General features: G+C 37.4%; 1 protein-coding gene across 4 annotated transcripts in view; it reads right to left on the bottom strand.

Moving 5' to 3' along the window:
- Nucleotides 1-15,052, bottom strand: part of SPARCL1 (SPARC like 1) — a 49,267-nt gene that overhangs the window by 11,555 nt on the left and 22,660 nt on the right. For 2 of the 4 annotated variants that reach the window (XM_019731256.2, XM_074323782.1), the window contains 4 exons: nt 6,934-6,998; nt 2,758-2,934; nt 1,468-2,385; nt 61-133 (listed from right to left, as the gene is read on the bottom strand). In XM_019731256.2, coding sequence (XP_019586815.2) covers nt 61-133; nt 1,468-2,385; nt 2,758-2,934; nt 6,934-6,987 — 1,222 coding nt within the window. In that variant the 5' untranslated portion in view covers nt 6,988-6,998. Of the gene's footprint in view, nt 1-60; nt 134-1,467; nt 2,386-2,751; nt 2,935-6,933; nt 6,999-15,052 lie in introns of all 4 variants that reach the window. The other 2 variants (XM_019731255.2, XM_074323773.1) reach the window with 1 other exon arrangement.

Below are 15,052 nucleotides of genomic sequence, written 5' to 3'. Positions count from 1 at the left end.
GTGGCTACTTCTATCTCTTCCTTGACACAATCACAAATGGCTGGCTGAGCCCGTACTCACCAACATCGTACAACCGCACGTTGACTTCGCTTGAACTTTCATCTTCATTTGGTGAGATCTCTGCTTTTTTGGCCTTTATAATAACAAGAACAGAAGTTGAAAGTTATTGGAAGGCTGTTACATAATTTTTATTTCCACTGTGCATAACTTCACAGAGCTTTTCATACCCCAATAATTTCAGATCTCAAAAAGAGACACCAGCCACAGCCGTGGAAATCGACACTAACCCTTTGAGAACAGGAGCCATTTCTATCTTTCTCAGCTCAGTGCAGCGTGGTATCTCTGGGGATGACTCAATAAAAGTTGGAACTAACATCAGGAGCAAAGTTAGAATCGCTCCTTTGGATTTGGGGAAACAGTAGAAATGTAGTATTATGATGTGATTCTGTGGTTAAGACATGGTTATGTCAGTAATCTCTATGAAGCTGTTAGTAAAAGTTTCTTACCAGGTTTCTAAAGTGTAAGAAAACTCCTATCTTAGAATGGCAGCAGAGTTCTCAGTAATCAAGTTTACTATTGACCTTGCCCACCAAAAGCTCGGTCGAGTCCTGGTAGACGGCTGCCAGGGTTTTGCACGAAAGCTCCAAATGCTTAAACCAAATAAGAATATGCTTCTCCCCCATACCCACCCACCCTGCTGCAGTTTCATGATTATCACTTCTGGTGTGTCTTTCCTGAATACAGTTGTAGCGGAAGTCTCTCTTTGTTCTTAGTCTTTATAGCTAAATCAACAAACGTTGCCGGGTCTCTTATCATTGCAAAGGCATTTGGCCAGACATTGGTGATTCAATTGATAAGACATGGCAACTACCTGCTCTCAAGGCATTAGAGTAGCAGTTGTCAGAATGTCCTGTCCCTCATACCTATCAGAATTTAGAATTCTATTTAGCTCCAGGGACTTTCAATGGCCAGTATCTATCTGTGGCTTCAAAACCATGGAATTCTGCTTGGCTTGCTCAGAGAACAGACTGAAAGTTCTGGGGAATTAACAGCCTGTATAAATACCCCAGCTCTCTCTCTCCACATGGGGAAATTCAGAGGAGTGAGATTTACATGGCTTTCTCCAGGTACTTTTGATTTGCTTCCTTTCTTTCCCTGTGTCACTTCTTCACTCCTTTTTGTTCCCTGAACTTGTCAAAAAAAAGAAAAAAAAAAGTGCTAAAGTCCAGGGTCTGCTCCTAGGGGAACCCAACTAAAACAGGCATTTTCAGCCTCATGATGGAGATGCAGAGGAAAGCAAATAACTAATATATTTGTAGTGATGTACTGCTAGAGATAAGCACAGGAGACTGGGAGAGCGTGGAGAAAGGTCATGGCTGTTTCTTGATAAAGCTAACTGCTTTCTCACACAAGCATCATTGTACATAATCCCACCCCTCGGTATTCTCCAGGTCCACAGGTACCTACATTCACATTCTCATGTGTTCTTTCTCTTTGCTCCTCGTATTTGACATGACGGTAATTGGAAGTAGCTTTTTCATCCTCATGGAAGGCCTCACTTGGGATGAAGTAGCTGTCACTTGCACCATGTCTGGGGCCATCATCACCATCATCAGTAGGATCTGTGAGCAAAGCCTCAGAAACAGTCTTTTTATCCGTCTCCTCAGGGTTGTTGATAACTTCAAGGCCAGATTTTCCCTCTTGGCTCTGCTGTTCAGTATCTTGATTGTGTTTTTCGAGTTTTGATGCAGTTTCCTCTTCCATCTCTTCATTAGAGTTACCATCTTCTTGTTCTTGGTGACCCTGCTCAAATTCATCTTTCTGCATCTTGCTTACTTGAGTTGGTTGATTGGACTCTTCCAAAATATCATCAGATTGAGTACTGGCTTCTTTCTGCTTCCTGCTAGGATGCTCCTCAGAAAATTCTCTTTCCCTTTCTTGGTTATCATTGTGGGTACCAACTTCATCTTGCTCTTCTTCCCCTTCCTCTTCTCCATTGGGACTGTTTGGATCCTGCTCTTGGTTTCCTTGATCGCTTAGGTCTTGGCCATATATGCTGCTCCTGTTCAACTGAGATTGTGAATCATTCATAGGCTGTTCTTGGTTTTCCTCTGTGATGCTTTCTTGTTGGTTAGAATCTACAATGGAACTAACATCATGAGCAAGTAAATCAATGTTCTCGGGGAGTTTTTTCTCTTGATGCTCACTCATATCTTCTTTTAGGTCTAATGTCCCTTCAGTTGGTATATACTCCAAATTCTCACTTAAGTCACTTTTGCTTTCCTCTTCATCCTGTAATCCAAGCTCTGGGCTGTAACTCTGGTCCTGATCTGCTGATTGGTCATGGTTTTCCTCCTTTGACTTTATTATTGAAGAATTTTCAGCCTTAAAGAAAAAGTTTATTTTGAAACAGATAATTTAATATATACATCACATTTATAATTTATAAGCTAACAATATTTATTATTCTTTTTCTTCACATAGCATGTAAACTTATTTATGATATTCTTCACATTCTATAGCTAGAAGTTTTATCTGAATTTGAATTTCGTGAAATGAAACAATTATATAGCACATCAGCCCAAGCAGTAAAACTGATTAAATCTCACAATTCTTCAAGTGATTGGAAGTGGTTGATGTGATCATCTTTAAAAATATTAAACTGAGATGAGGATGAAATAATCTCTTTGACCATCTTCGAAATGGAAACTTATGGAGACTTTAAAAATTACATTAGCTTAACCATGTTACCTTTACCTCATGGCTGGGATGGTCTTCTACGTATACTGCCGTTTCTGTGTCATTTTCTGCATCTTCAACCCTTAAAATGGGCACAGTAGTGTCATCAGGTGTTACCAACGTTTCAGTCTGTTGGACGGAACTCAAGGAATCAGCAGTTGGCTGGGGATGATCAGATAAGAACCTTGCATTTGTCTGAAAAAATTAAAAACTGGTTTGTGTTATTCATGTCTAGACATTAATGCTCAAACTTTCTAGTTTTTATTATCATTATTAATAGCAATATATTTCATTTCTATCATCAATTAAAGGATATTCTCTAGAATTTTTAAGGATAGAAGCAAATATCCAGAATGTAATTGTAAGTGAAAACAGAATCTCAATCATGTTTAAGAAAAAAAAAATACACACACACACACACACACACACACACACATATATATCTCAGAGACTGGATTGAAATAAAACGAAAATGATTTTAATAATAGTGACCTTTGAGTTTGAAATTATTTTTTGTGTTTTTCAAATTTTTCAAGCATTCATACTTTATGATTTTGATAAGTGTTTTTTAGCAGAAAGTAGAAGTCAAATTAACTTAATCATAGGATATAATGTACATTTTCTTAAGTTAACTTTTAAGTACTCACTGATAATTAACAGAAAGGTTATACACATTTTATTTGATATTTGTTTACTTTCTTAACACTGTCAGCTTTATATCCATCACGAAATCTTTTAATAAAAACAATGTAATCTTCACTAATTAAAAAACTGTGAAACAGAGCACCAAATCTAGTAGGGAAGAGCAGCTATTATTTCCACTAGGGATGGCTTTATCTATTTTTAGCAAGATTGGGGGCATAGATGAAGAGTTGGGCACATGATGAATAGTTGAACAACTGGACTTAGAGATAGGACACCTCCCTTCAAGTTTTGACTCTGCTATTTACTATCTACTTGTGGTTTTGTAATCTCTACCCTGACATCTGTCAAGGTGAAGTGAGCAGAAATATGTAGATAAGGTTACGTACGTTAAAATATTTTGTAACTTTTAGGGAGTTACCCAAGTGAAAACTTACCACTGCTTGTAGTAATGTCACTCAGTGGTAATAATATGAACTGTTTCATATCTTAGGTGAGTATTCACCATGGGTCTTTATTAGAGAGATGCTGTGGACATTCAGATGTTAGATCCGGGTGTAAGAATAAAACTCAGATTCTGTTTGGACTGACTCGTGTTTACTCCATCAGCAGGTTCTGTAGTGCTGATTTTGAAATATAAAGAAAGCCATGAAGTACAGGATTTATTTTAGATTTATTTTGCTCTCTTGCTTCTTATAAACTTTCCAGCTAAGTCAGGAGTAATATATTTGAAAATATTGCCAAAGAAGCTATTATTAAGAAGCAAAAGGAGAAAGAATGGTGACCAGGTTGGCGAGTTGCTGGCAGGGGCATCATGGAAGCCAATAGCTAGAGGAGGTTTTAGGCTTATTAGTGGAGAGCTGCTCCCTCTCTCTGCTCCCTTCCTCCTCCACTTGCCTTCCCCCATCGAACAAATGCACAAAAAAATAATGGCAGTTTATCTTCTTTCAGAAATTTTCTGAAATAAAATTGTTTTATCATTATGCTCACATCTATATTTATAACAATATACCCTCTGCAAATCTACATGGAGTCTTCTAACCACACAGAATCAACCCACAGAATCAATTCTGTGAATCAGGATTGAACCACAGAATCGGTCCACACAGATCAATTAATCAACCACTTTCAGAGACCTCAGGCACAACGGAAAATGATACAAGATTTCTAGTAGGTAAATCTATTTTGAGCATTTGACTGGGTCTACATGATAACAAATTGTCCTAAAAAGGAGGATGGCTTAATGGATTAGAAAACAAAACCCTTACATATGCTGACTACAAGAGACTCACTTCAGATCGGAAGACACACACAGACTGAAAGTAAAGAGATGGAAAAAGATATTTCACGAAAATGGAAATTAAATAAAAAAGCTGGGGTAACAATACTTACATCAGACAAAACATTTCAAACGAAAACTATAACAAGAGACAAAGAAGGACCCAGTAATCCCACTTCTGGGTGTTTATCCAAAGAAGCCTAAAACACTACTTTAAAGGGACATGGGCATCCACATGTTCATTGCAGCATTGTTTACAATGGCCAAGATGTGGAGGTAGCCTGGGTGTCCATCAATGAATGAATAGATAAAGAACAGTTGGTACATATATATAATGGAATATTACTCAGCCATAAAAAAGAATGAAATCTTGCCATCTGCGACAACATGGATGGACCTAGGGGGTATTGAGCTGAGTGGACTATGTCAGACAGAGAAAGACAAATGCCATATAATTTCACTTATATGTGGAATCTAAATGAACAAACCAAACTGAAACAAACTCATAGATACAGAGAACAATTTGACGGTTGCCAGAAGGGAGGGGAACTGGAGGTGGGTGACAAAGGGGAAGGGATTAAGAAGTACAAATTAGTTGTTACACAGAAGTCATAGGGATGTAAGGTATAGCGTAAGTAATATAGTCAATAATATTGTAATAACTATGTATGGTGTCAGATGGGTACTAGATTTATCAGGGTGATAGATGGGAGGGGGTTGGGAGGCAGGGTGAAAAAGATGAAGGGATTAAGAAATACAAATTGGTAGTTACAAAATAGTCATGGGGATGTAAAGTATAGTATAAGAAGTATAGTCCATAATATTGTAACTATGTATGGTGTCAGAAGGGTACTAGATTTATTGGGGTGATCACTTTGTAAGTTATAGTAATGTCTAATCACTAGCTTGTACACCTGCAACTAATATAATGTTGTATGTCAAATGTAGTTGAAAAATAAAAAATATATATATTTAAAAAAATTGTCCTAAAAAGGAAACATCTGGAATGTGTCTATATGCAGGCATGTCATTCAAACATTTGGTTGAAAGACACTTTTGATGCCTGTTTACATAGCAGCAACAGCTGCCAGGGAAGAAAAAAATTACAGGAGAAAACAGTGGTTCAGAGGGAACTCCTTTCTGTGCTGAACATAATTTATCCCACTTTTGTAATTTCCTTTTTAAAAATGAGTTTATTTAAGCCAAACTGACGACATATGCTGGGGAGCAAGATCTTAAATATTCCCCCACATTTGTAATTTCTGAGAACAATGTATAATGCTGCAGTAGCTCTCCACTCCGGAAGCATGATTCTTAGCAGTGGTCATCCACTCTGTTTCCTAAGAACTGCCTGGTCTGGGTGGCCTGGTGTTTGTCTCTGCTGACACATCTATCAACCAGAAGCTAGCCACCATCTATCCAAAAAGCAAGGATAGAATCTTAGATGTAGAGAGGGAGGGAGAGAAGGGACAAAAGATAAATTGCTTTGTCTATTTAAAGGAGACTGTCTCCTCCATTTGGTGAAATAGAAAAAAAATACACAAATCCTTTAGTGTGATTAAGGATGATATGATCATCCAGCCATGGTTCCATATATGTATCTAACTTTCAGTTTATTTTGAGGCTGCTGACATGGTCTCAAATAATCCAATTTGTATACGGCTTATTTATTGCTGTGTGAATGGTAGGGCCAGGATATCTGACCGTGAAGAAAAGAACATTCTAGTCCTGTCTGCTGTCAGCACGTTTGCTTGGACAACCCCCCAAGAATGAGTTAGGAACTGATTTGAGGTTACCGTACCATTTCCTGTCCCTAACCCATTGGTTCAGACTCAGAATTTCTCATTCAGTCTGTATATGGTCTTAAAGAAAATGCTGCTGGAGAGTATGGGCGTGCACTCCAAGATTTCTCATACTAATGTCATGAGCTTCCATAGACTTTATTTCTTCCTGTTCTCTTTGGTATTTGGGCATATTCCCTGGCTAATGAACTGATAACTAACACTTTCAGCTGCATATTTATTGCATCTTGTAGAACCTGATAGTTTTTAAAAGAAATATTTTTTTGAAAAGGAACTTATCTCAATTTTTCTAGTCATCTATACCTTGCTTGGGTAAAACAATAACAACAACAACAACAACAACAATAATAATATGATTAAGATAAAAAGAGAATTTCAAACCACTATATAGGAACATTTTCTTTTAAATGGAAGATTTCTAAGCTAGATGTCAGGAGGGAGAGATGTAATAACAGAAGAAAGAATATTTACCGGGATTGCGGCTGCAGTTCCCAAAATGTTCAGGAAAAAAAGCACAGTCTTCATGTTTCCTAGACCTGTGAACCAAGAAGATAATTAGCGGTGGTGGGTATAAGTTTCCTTATGAAAGAGTATCTAATAATCTTAGCAAATATTGAGCTTGATATTGTCCTTTGTATTTAAAGGTAATTGTCTTCGTGGACTAACATGTCTGAAAAGACAGATTAATGGCAGTTTTTACTCCATTATGTCCCTGTGAGAATGACTTCTTGATTTTTTTGGCCCAGCTGTGTTCAGTGGAAACTCTATTTATGATTGTTCTTCCTTGAATGAAAACTTCTTAACATTTGGGAGTGTTCACAGTGAAGATAAAAGTCACCAAGTGAAGTAATGTGTTATATAAACAAATCGACTCTTTGGTAGTGGGGAAACCCGTGCATTCAGTGAAGATTTTTAGGAATGAGACATTGCAATGCCCTAAAGGTACCACCAATGTTCACCTCATTTAGAGGTCTCACACTGGCAATCTGTGAGTTAGCAGTGTCCTGCAGATGGGTTTGGTTTGGTAGGCACTGTGTGTTTTAAATTAGCATTTAAAAATCCAGAGGTTTCACATAAAAATCCAGATTTGCAATTTCTCTAGAACTATTGGCCCTCTTAGCAACAGCAGGGCTTCGTGATGACAGCTGGCTCCATCTGAGTAGATACTATATTGTATAAGGGATGCTGGCATTTGTACCTGGTCTGTTTCACTTTTGTTCTTTGCCTTGCATTTGAGTTTAGTTAGTTCCAAACTAACTTCTTCAATTTAGAGATGAGACAAGTGAGCCTAAGAGGCTAAGTAAATTGGCCTTCTTATGAACTCTCTTAAAAGGAGTGAGCTGTCTACATTTTCTTTCAGAGTATCCATAAGTCCCACAGTCTGAACTCTGGGATTATGGATACAGTTTTCAGACTTTAATAGAAATTTTTTTCTATCTCTGGATTTCCCAGAAATAGTCGGTAACCCTTTTGAAATATTTTTTCAATCATAGTTTTATACACAAATGCATCCAAAGAGATTTAAATAATACTTGAGGTTTATAAATAAAGTGAGTAATTTCTTCTGCTCAATATTTCTAAATAACATGCGTAAATGGATATTTTAAAATATATTATGTTAAGCTGTTATACTGATTTAATACTGTAACAGCTATCACTTCACACAGACAAACAACTTATGCAGGCATACACATGCATAGCGTACTCTTCTCATCCTTCTTCCCCTCTCCTCGCTACCTAAAATAATTATATCACAATTTTTATTTAAATCATCTTTTAACATTTATGACAATATAAATATTCTTCACACCTGAGCCAAGTAGTAATTTCCTGTTTTGAATTATACTCAAGTTTCTCTTCTTGAACAATATTTTGATTTTGTCTGGACCTAGAAACAGCCTCGTTTTTTAAATGTGCTTTTCCATGTACCCATTATTTAACCTTCTAAATTTTTCAACAAAATTAAAAAATTCCTTTTAACATGATAACAACAACAACAACAATAAAACCACCACAATAAACCCACAAAGGAATCCCCCAGTCCCATTTTCCCCCTTTGAGAGGTCCCTCCCAGAGTGTCAGTTCTCTTGCTCCATTTGACTGCTTTTCTATTGGGATCTCTAGTCACCACCACCCTGGGAATCCCCTTTGATCTTTTCTAGTGTTTGAGTTCTTGCTTCCTAGGTCCCATATGTGTTTCTTTTTTTTGGTGTTCTCCCTCATTTTCATGGAGCACATTCTCCAGAAGCTTTCTGAAACAACATTTTTGAGACTGCATATCAGAAAAACATCTGTATTTTTTTTTCTTCTTCTTCACTTGATACATAGTTTAGCTGGATATAGAATTTTAGCTTGGAAACTTTTTTTTCTCAGAATTTTAAAGCATGTTTCATTTTCTTCTAGTTTCCAGTGTTGCTAGTAAGAACTTCAATGTCAGTTCCCCCATTTATTTATAATAAGATTGTTTTATTCTTCCTGTCCAAAGGGTTTTAAGTTTTAATATTTATCCCCAGTGTTCCAAAATACTACAATTTCTGCCTTAGTTTGGATCCTTTTAAATTTATTTTAGGCACTAATTCTTTGAATTCGGACATTTATGTATTTCAGTTCTGGGAGACTTTTTACCTGTTAAGTTCTTTGATAATTTTTGCCCCTCTATTTTTCAATTTGTCTTTTCTTTCTGATATTTATGTGGGGTCTCAGCTCCTGCTCCCCGCACAAGAACACAGGCTATGGTGAGACCAAAAAGGAGCATCAACGGAGCCATAGATAGGGGAGTCATACCACTATATCCTCGCTGGAGGCTGGGTTAGAGACACAGGAGGCAGGAGCCTCATGATCCGCAATTCACCATCTGCTTCTCTGCCAACCAACCAACCAACCAACCCCCTTGCTAACAGCAATCTGCCATACTAACTGCAATCCGCGCTTGCTAGCCTAGCCATGGCAGTTATATCAGTGGCTAATGAATAACTGGTAACAGCTGATGGCCAACTAGTCACAGCTGATGGCCATCTACTACCTGAACCAGCACCTTTCCATGTGAGGCTGAGATCCTGGAAACTGCTCTCTGGGACTCTATCCCCACATCATAGTTAAATGTCAGAATTCTTGGGTTGATGCTCTAATTTACTTACTATTTTTGCTCCTCTTTTCCATCTTTTTAATATTATTCTGGGAAACTTCTTCAACTTTATCTTTCATTTCTTCTATTGATTTTATAAACATTTTGCTCATATGACTGTAACTTCTTATTCTTTATGATCCCCCTTTTTAAATATTATTCTCTTCTTTTTTCATTAGTGTGTATAATATATACTTTTGTCCTTTTGAGGACATTAATAAAACATTTTGAAAATTTCATCTGCACCCTGCATTTTTCTGTTTCATATTATCCTTCTGATTTTGGTTTGTTCATTTCGGTCTTTGTTTTTCTTGTTGAAAGCTTTTCTCAAGTGTCTAATGTCTTTGGTTGTCCAGTAATATTTAATAGTGAGTCACCAAAAAGCATATTAGAAGTTTCATGGGCAGGACTTGTCATCCTGCAGACCTTTCATGGAGGAGCTGAAGCAGGAACTTAATACTTTAATGGGGCACCCTAAATGTCACTGTCAGATCTTTTCTCTTGGGGAGATATTTTTTTCTAGAGAAGATATTCATATCTCCTACTTTGGGGAGGTGGGTATAAGCCTGGTTGCTAGCATTCTGTGAGATGAATGAGTGAAAAGACTGGAGTTCTCTCATTACATACACTGACTCTCACTTGGTCCCCCAGGTTTCTGCGTGGCACCATATCCACTCTCCACTGTGTCAATCTCAAGTCCAGGGCCAGAGAAGAATGACCTTTTTCCTGTTTAGGGTAAAATGGGAAGCCCCCTGGCTGTGCAGGCGTAAGGAAGGATCTCATATCTGTTGATCTGATACACTTTCAACCAATCCTCCTGATTTCAAGCTCTGCCCTCACCACATCTCCCAAATTACTTGGTCCCTCCAATTCTTGAAACTTTTCTGGGTTCTGCAGTGTGAATTGCCTTCTTTGTCTGTGGCACCCTTCTCTAAAAACCCTTAGGTTTAAGCTTTTCTTGTTCTTCCAACTGCTTTATATGTTCTAAAAATTTGCTGATATCTTTTATCTTCTTTGTCTTCTCCTCTTTTTTACTTTGTCATTGTGAGTTTATAATTTTTCTTTTTCTATCATTATACTGGAATTTTAACAGGGAGTGGCAATGTATGCATATATTTAATCTACCTTATTTAATCAAGAGGTGATTTCCATTTCTTCATCTGATTTATATTTTCCTTTACTATTAATATTTTATTTTATTTTTTTAGGAAACATAGGAATTAATATGGCTATTTGGTTCTAACTTCATTAGCAAATAAAGTTTTATTGAAGAAAAGGAATCTATAGATGCTAGCACAGACTTTCTTATCATGTGAGAAACAAATAAGAACTTGTTTTCACCTGTCTCACTATGTGTACCCCATAAGGTGGGCCACCTGGGCTAGGGAACAGTGCTTTGGAAATACGGAGAGTAAAGCTGCACATAGGTGACTCGTGATAGAGTGTAGGGGAAAAACTGAAATCATTTATAACTTTATGTAATCTTAAATTACTAATCTATTCCAGTTTTTTAAAAAATAATTGTTTTAAGTACCCCCCAATTTTTAAAAATTTTATTGGGGAATTTTGGGGAACAGTATGCTTCTTCGGGCCCATCAGCTATAAGTCATTGTCCTTCAATCTAGTTGTGAAGGGCACAGCTCACTGGCCCATGTGGGAATTGAACCAGCAACCCTGTTGTTCAGAGCTGTTCTCTAACCAACTGAGCCATCCGGCTACCCCTAATCTATTCCAGTTTTAATGAAAACAACATGTACTCACCTTGGAGACTTAAATTCCTCTAAGAGACCCCTCAGAGTACTAACAGTGAAATGTGTGTTATATCATTTATACCTTTGGATAAACATTAGTTAGAAACAGTAATGGTGCATAACAGACCCTGGGAGTTTATATTATCAAAGTGCCTCAGGTTTACCAAACAGATTTACAAATGGGATATTACCTTATCTAATCTTTGCAATAACCCCATGATGTGGCAGATGAACAGGACTAGTAAGGCTGTGACAGGACATACTTAAGGTCACAGAGCTTTTAAGAAGGGAAATAGGCTTGAACCCAGCTTTCCTGGCTTCTGCTCAGATGATTTCTCAGCTTTCTTGCAAATAAAAATCTCCATTTAGTTCTTACACAAAGATGTTGGGAAAGAGGAAAAACAAACAAACAAAGAACCCAAAACCAGTATCAGAAAAAATTCAGAATTCACTTTGAATGTTTAAATAAAGAATTCCAAATATTTTAAGGTTTTGTATATGTGGCAAATATATTTTTCTGTGTTGGGAAAAACAAAGGCTTATCATAGAAGATTGGTTGGGTTATTTGTTATCAAAAGTCCCCTTCCATGATACTTCTTGTAGTTTCAACAAGGCAAAAGCATAGAAATTAAATTTCTCTTGACTGAAGAACATGTTTAAATAAAAACATATAGTATGCTAGAAAGGGTCTTTGGGACAGCTATGTGGAGGATAGAAAAACAGAAAGACTTATTAGGAGGAAATTGCAATATTAAGATGAGAGGTGGTCAGGGCCTTAAATTTTGGCTGTGGTCTTAGAAATGGAGAGGAGAGGATTCGATCTAGCTTGTATTGGCTCATGAGAGCCAATTGTTAAATTTCCAGGAATTTGATGAGCTAGCTTCAAAAATTGAATGATATATGCTTATAATTAAATTAAATATATAAAAACAAAGGAAATAAATACTCAAAACTCAGCACTTCACACTCATACTGTTACTCTCTTTAGGTCATTTACACCTGTTGTCTCTACAAGTGGAAATACCATGTAATGTGTGCTACTGCACATTTCGTCCCAATTATGTTTGGTGATGTCATGTTACTAGCTTGAAATCAGCCATGGTGGGAGGATTATACCATGGAAATCATAAAATGCTACCCAATCTCTCCCCACACTTTCCCAAAGCTGGTTGCTGAACATTTACCAGCATACCACTGGATAGTTATGAGAAATATTTAAAGGCAGAGCAGAAAAAATGTAATGACCAATTGGGTATTGTGGGAAGAAGAGAAGGAAGAGTCCTAGGTTATCACATTTCTACTTTGGGCAAATAGGTAGATGATGGTATTAATCACCAAATAAAGAATTATAAGAGGAGGGTCTGGTTTTAGAAGAACGATGATGAATTAGTTTTGGACTTGTTGAATTTCAGCAGAGATGTATTTCAATAAGTGGGTCTGCAGGAAAGCATAGAGTTTGGGGGTTAAATACATAGTTTGGGTGCTATTAGCATGAGAAGCTGTATAATGAGTAGAGGAGAGGGCAGGAGTCAGAAGCCTGGTGAGTGAAGACAATTAGGTGCCATTAGAGCATGGAAAGAGCTAAAGCTATAAATGATGAGAGAAAGGAGCGTCACATAAGGAAAAGAAAGTGTTAAATGTCACAGAGAAGTCAAAGTAAACAAGGTCAGGGAATTATCCATTGCCTCTGGAAATACAGAGGTAATTGGAGAGTTGAGAGAGATTAGTTTTGGTGCCACAGTGCTGGTGGAGGCCAGTCTGTAGTGACTGGAAAACAGTCGATAGACAGTGATGAAGTGTAGACCACTCTTTTAAGATGTTTGGGCTGTGAAAGGGAGGAGAGTTAAATGGTAGCCAAAGCAGAAAGTATGATCACAGAAAATTTTTATTTGTATTAAAATGTGACCATCCAATATTTTTTATGCTTAGGAGAAAGCATAAGTAAAACAAATAAGAAGATAGAGTGACAGAGAGGAAACGTAGTACTTAATGATGGCTCTAGTGACCCACAATCCCTGGGCTTCATGCCCTGTGACTTTGGCCTTTGCCTTGTGGCTTGTTTTGGCCAATGAGACATTAGACAGCATGACTTTAGCAGAGGCTTGGCAAGGACTTGCACATTGGGATTTGTTATCCCGTGGGAGCCATCCCCCGTGCTTTAAAAAAGCTTGGACTAGAGACTAATTTGTACCGCTGAATGATAAGCGGCCACATGGAGAGAACTCGGGAGGATGAGAGACCATCTGAGATGGTTCAGCTTCAGCTGAGCTCCCAGTTTGCTGGAGCCACACAAGTGACTCCAGACAAAATCAACAGAAGAGCCCTCCTGTTGAGTGCAGTACAGATTATAGAATCATGTGCAAATGAGGGGACTGGTTTTAAGCCATTTAATTTGGGGGTGGATTGCTCTGCGATCACAGATAACTGAAATGGGGGAAAACAGAGAAGTTGCCCGAACCAATGGGAAGCTAATTTTGCACAGCATTTAAAGACATAGGCTCTGAAACAGGACTACATTGGCTCTAATACTTAATTTGCATCATCCTGGGTAAATTATTTAGTTTTTTTGAGCCTCAGTTCTTTATCTGTAAGATGATGAAGATTAAGTGAGATGATAGAATCTCAGTAAGCCCTTGATACATATTTGCTGGTTTAATATTAATGTGTAGGTGGAAGGTTTAACTCTGAACAGAAGGAGGGATTATTTATTTTTTCAGAAAAAAGGGAGGAAAGCTTAACTGTAAGGATGTGTTTAGACAAGGCCCAGTAATATCAATTCAGTAAGTTAGATGTAGTTACACCTTCCTTACATTTAATAGCATTTCACAGTTTATAAAATATATTCTTTTGTACTTTCTCATTTGATTCAATAAGGAGAGTAGATAATATTTAATTATAAGAAACAAAAGAATATAAATTATTTGGTTTGGTGTGCAAAGGCAAGAGGTGAGCAAAGACTGGAACACCACACTTTGGACTCAGAATCCAGGGGTCTCACGTGGTCCAGTAGAACAGGCTGCACACCAGAAATCAGAGGTTTTTGCTTTGGGCCTTAGCTCTGCCAAGTACTAAATGTACTTTGAGCAAATGACTTAATCTTTCCAAACTTCATCTATAGAATGGGAAGAACAATTCCTTCCAGTATCAAAGGGAACCATTGAGGTGGGAAGGCTTTTTGCAAACTCTGAAGTGTTAGGTTGGTGCAAAAGTCATGGCGGTTTTTGCAATTATTTTTAACCTTTTAAACCACAATGACTTTTGCACCAACCTAATAACACACATGTCAGTGATTATTATTCCCATTGCTCTGCCTGGAAATATCATTTATGTCTTGCAGTAAGTGCTATATAGGAAATGAAACTTTAGTGTTCCCTTACTTTTTTTCTCCCTTCTTCCAAGTCTTCCTCCACTCTGTGATTTCAAGCTGTCCAAGAGTCCTAGTTTCAGAATATCTTTACATTTAGTTCACTCAAAAACAAGCTCACTTGTCTGATATTTTATGTATTTAAATTCCAGTTTTCTATATGCATCTAAATCCACACTTAGAAGATAAGAATGTGCCTGAATTAATGTCTTGCTAGTCTCAGTAAGAGGTATTTTCACATTGGCCTTACCACAAAGGAGCTACGAGAATGCTGAGAATCTTGGCATAGCTGTGGGGGAGACATATTAGGACATACAAGTAAAAGAAGTGTAGGGTTTGTCATATGACCTT

This window comes from Rhinolophus sinicus, linkage group LG02 (genome assembly GCF_036562045.2).
Source record: "Rhinolophus sinicus isolate RSC01 linkage group LG02, ASM3656204v1, whole genome shotgun sequence".
Taxonomy (NCBI): domain Eukaryota; kingdom Metazoa; phylum Chordata; class Mammalia; order Chiroptera; family Rhinolophidae; genus Rhinolophus; species Rhinolophus sinicus.
This window is presented reverse-complemented; position numbering and strand designations above follow the sequence as displayed.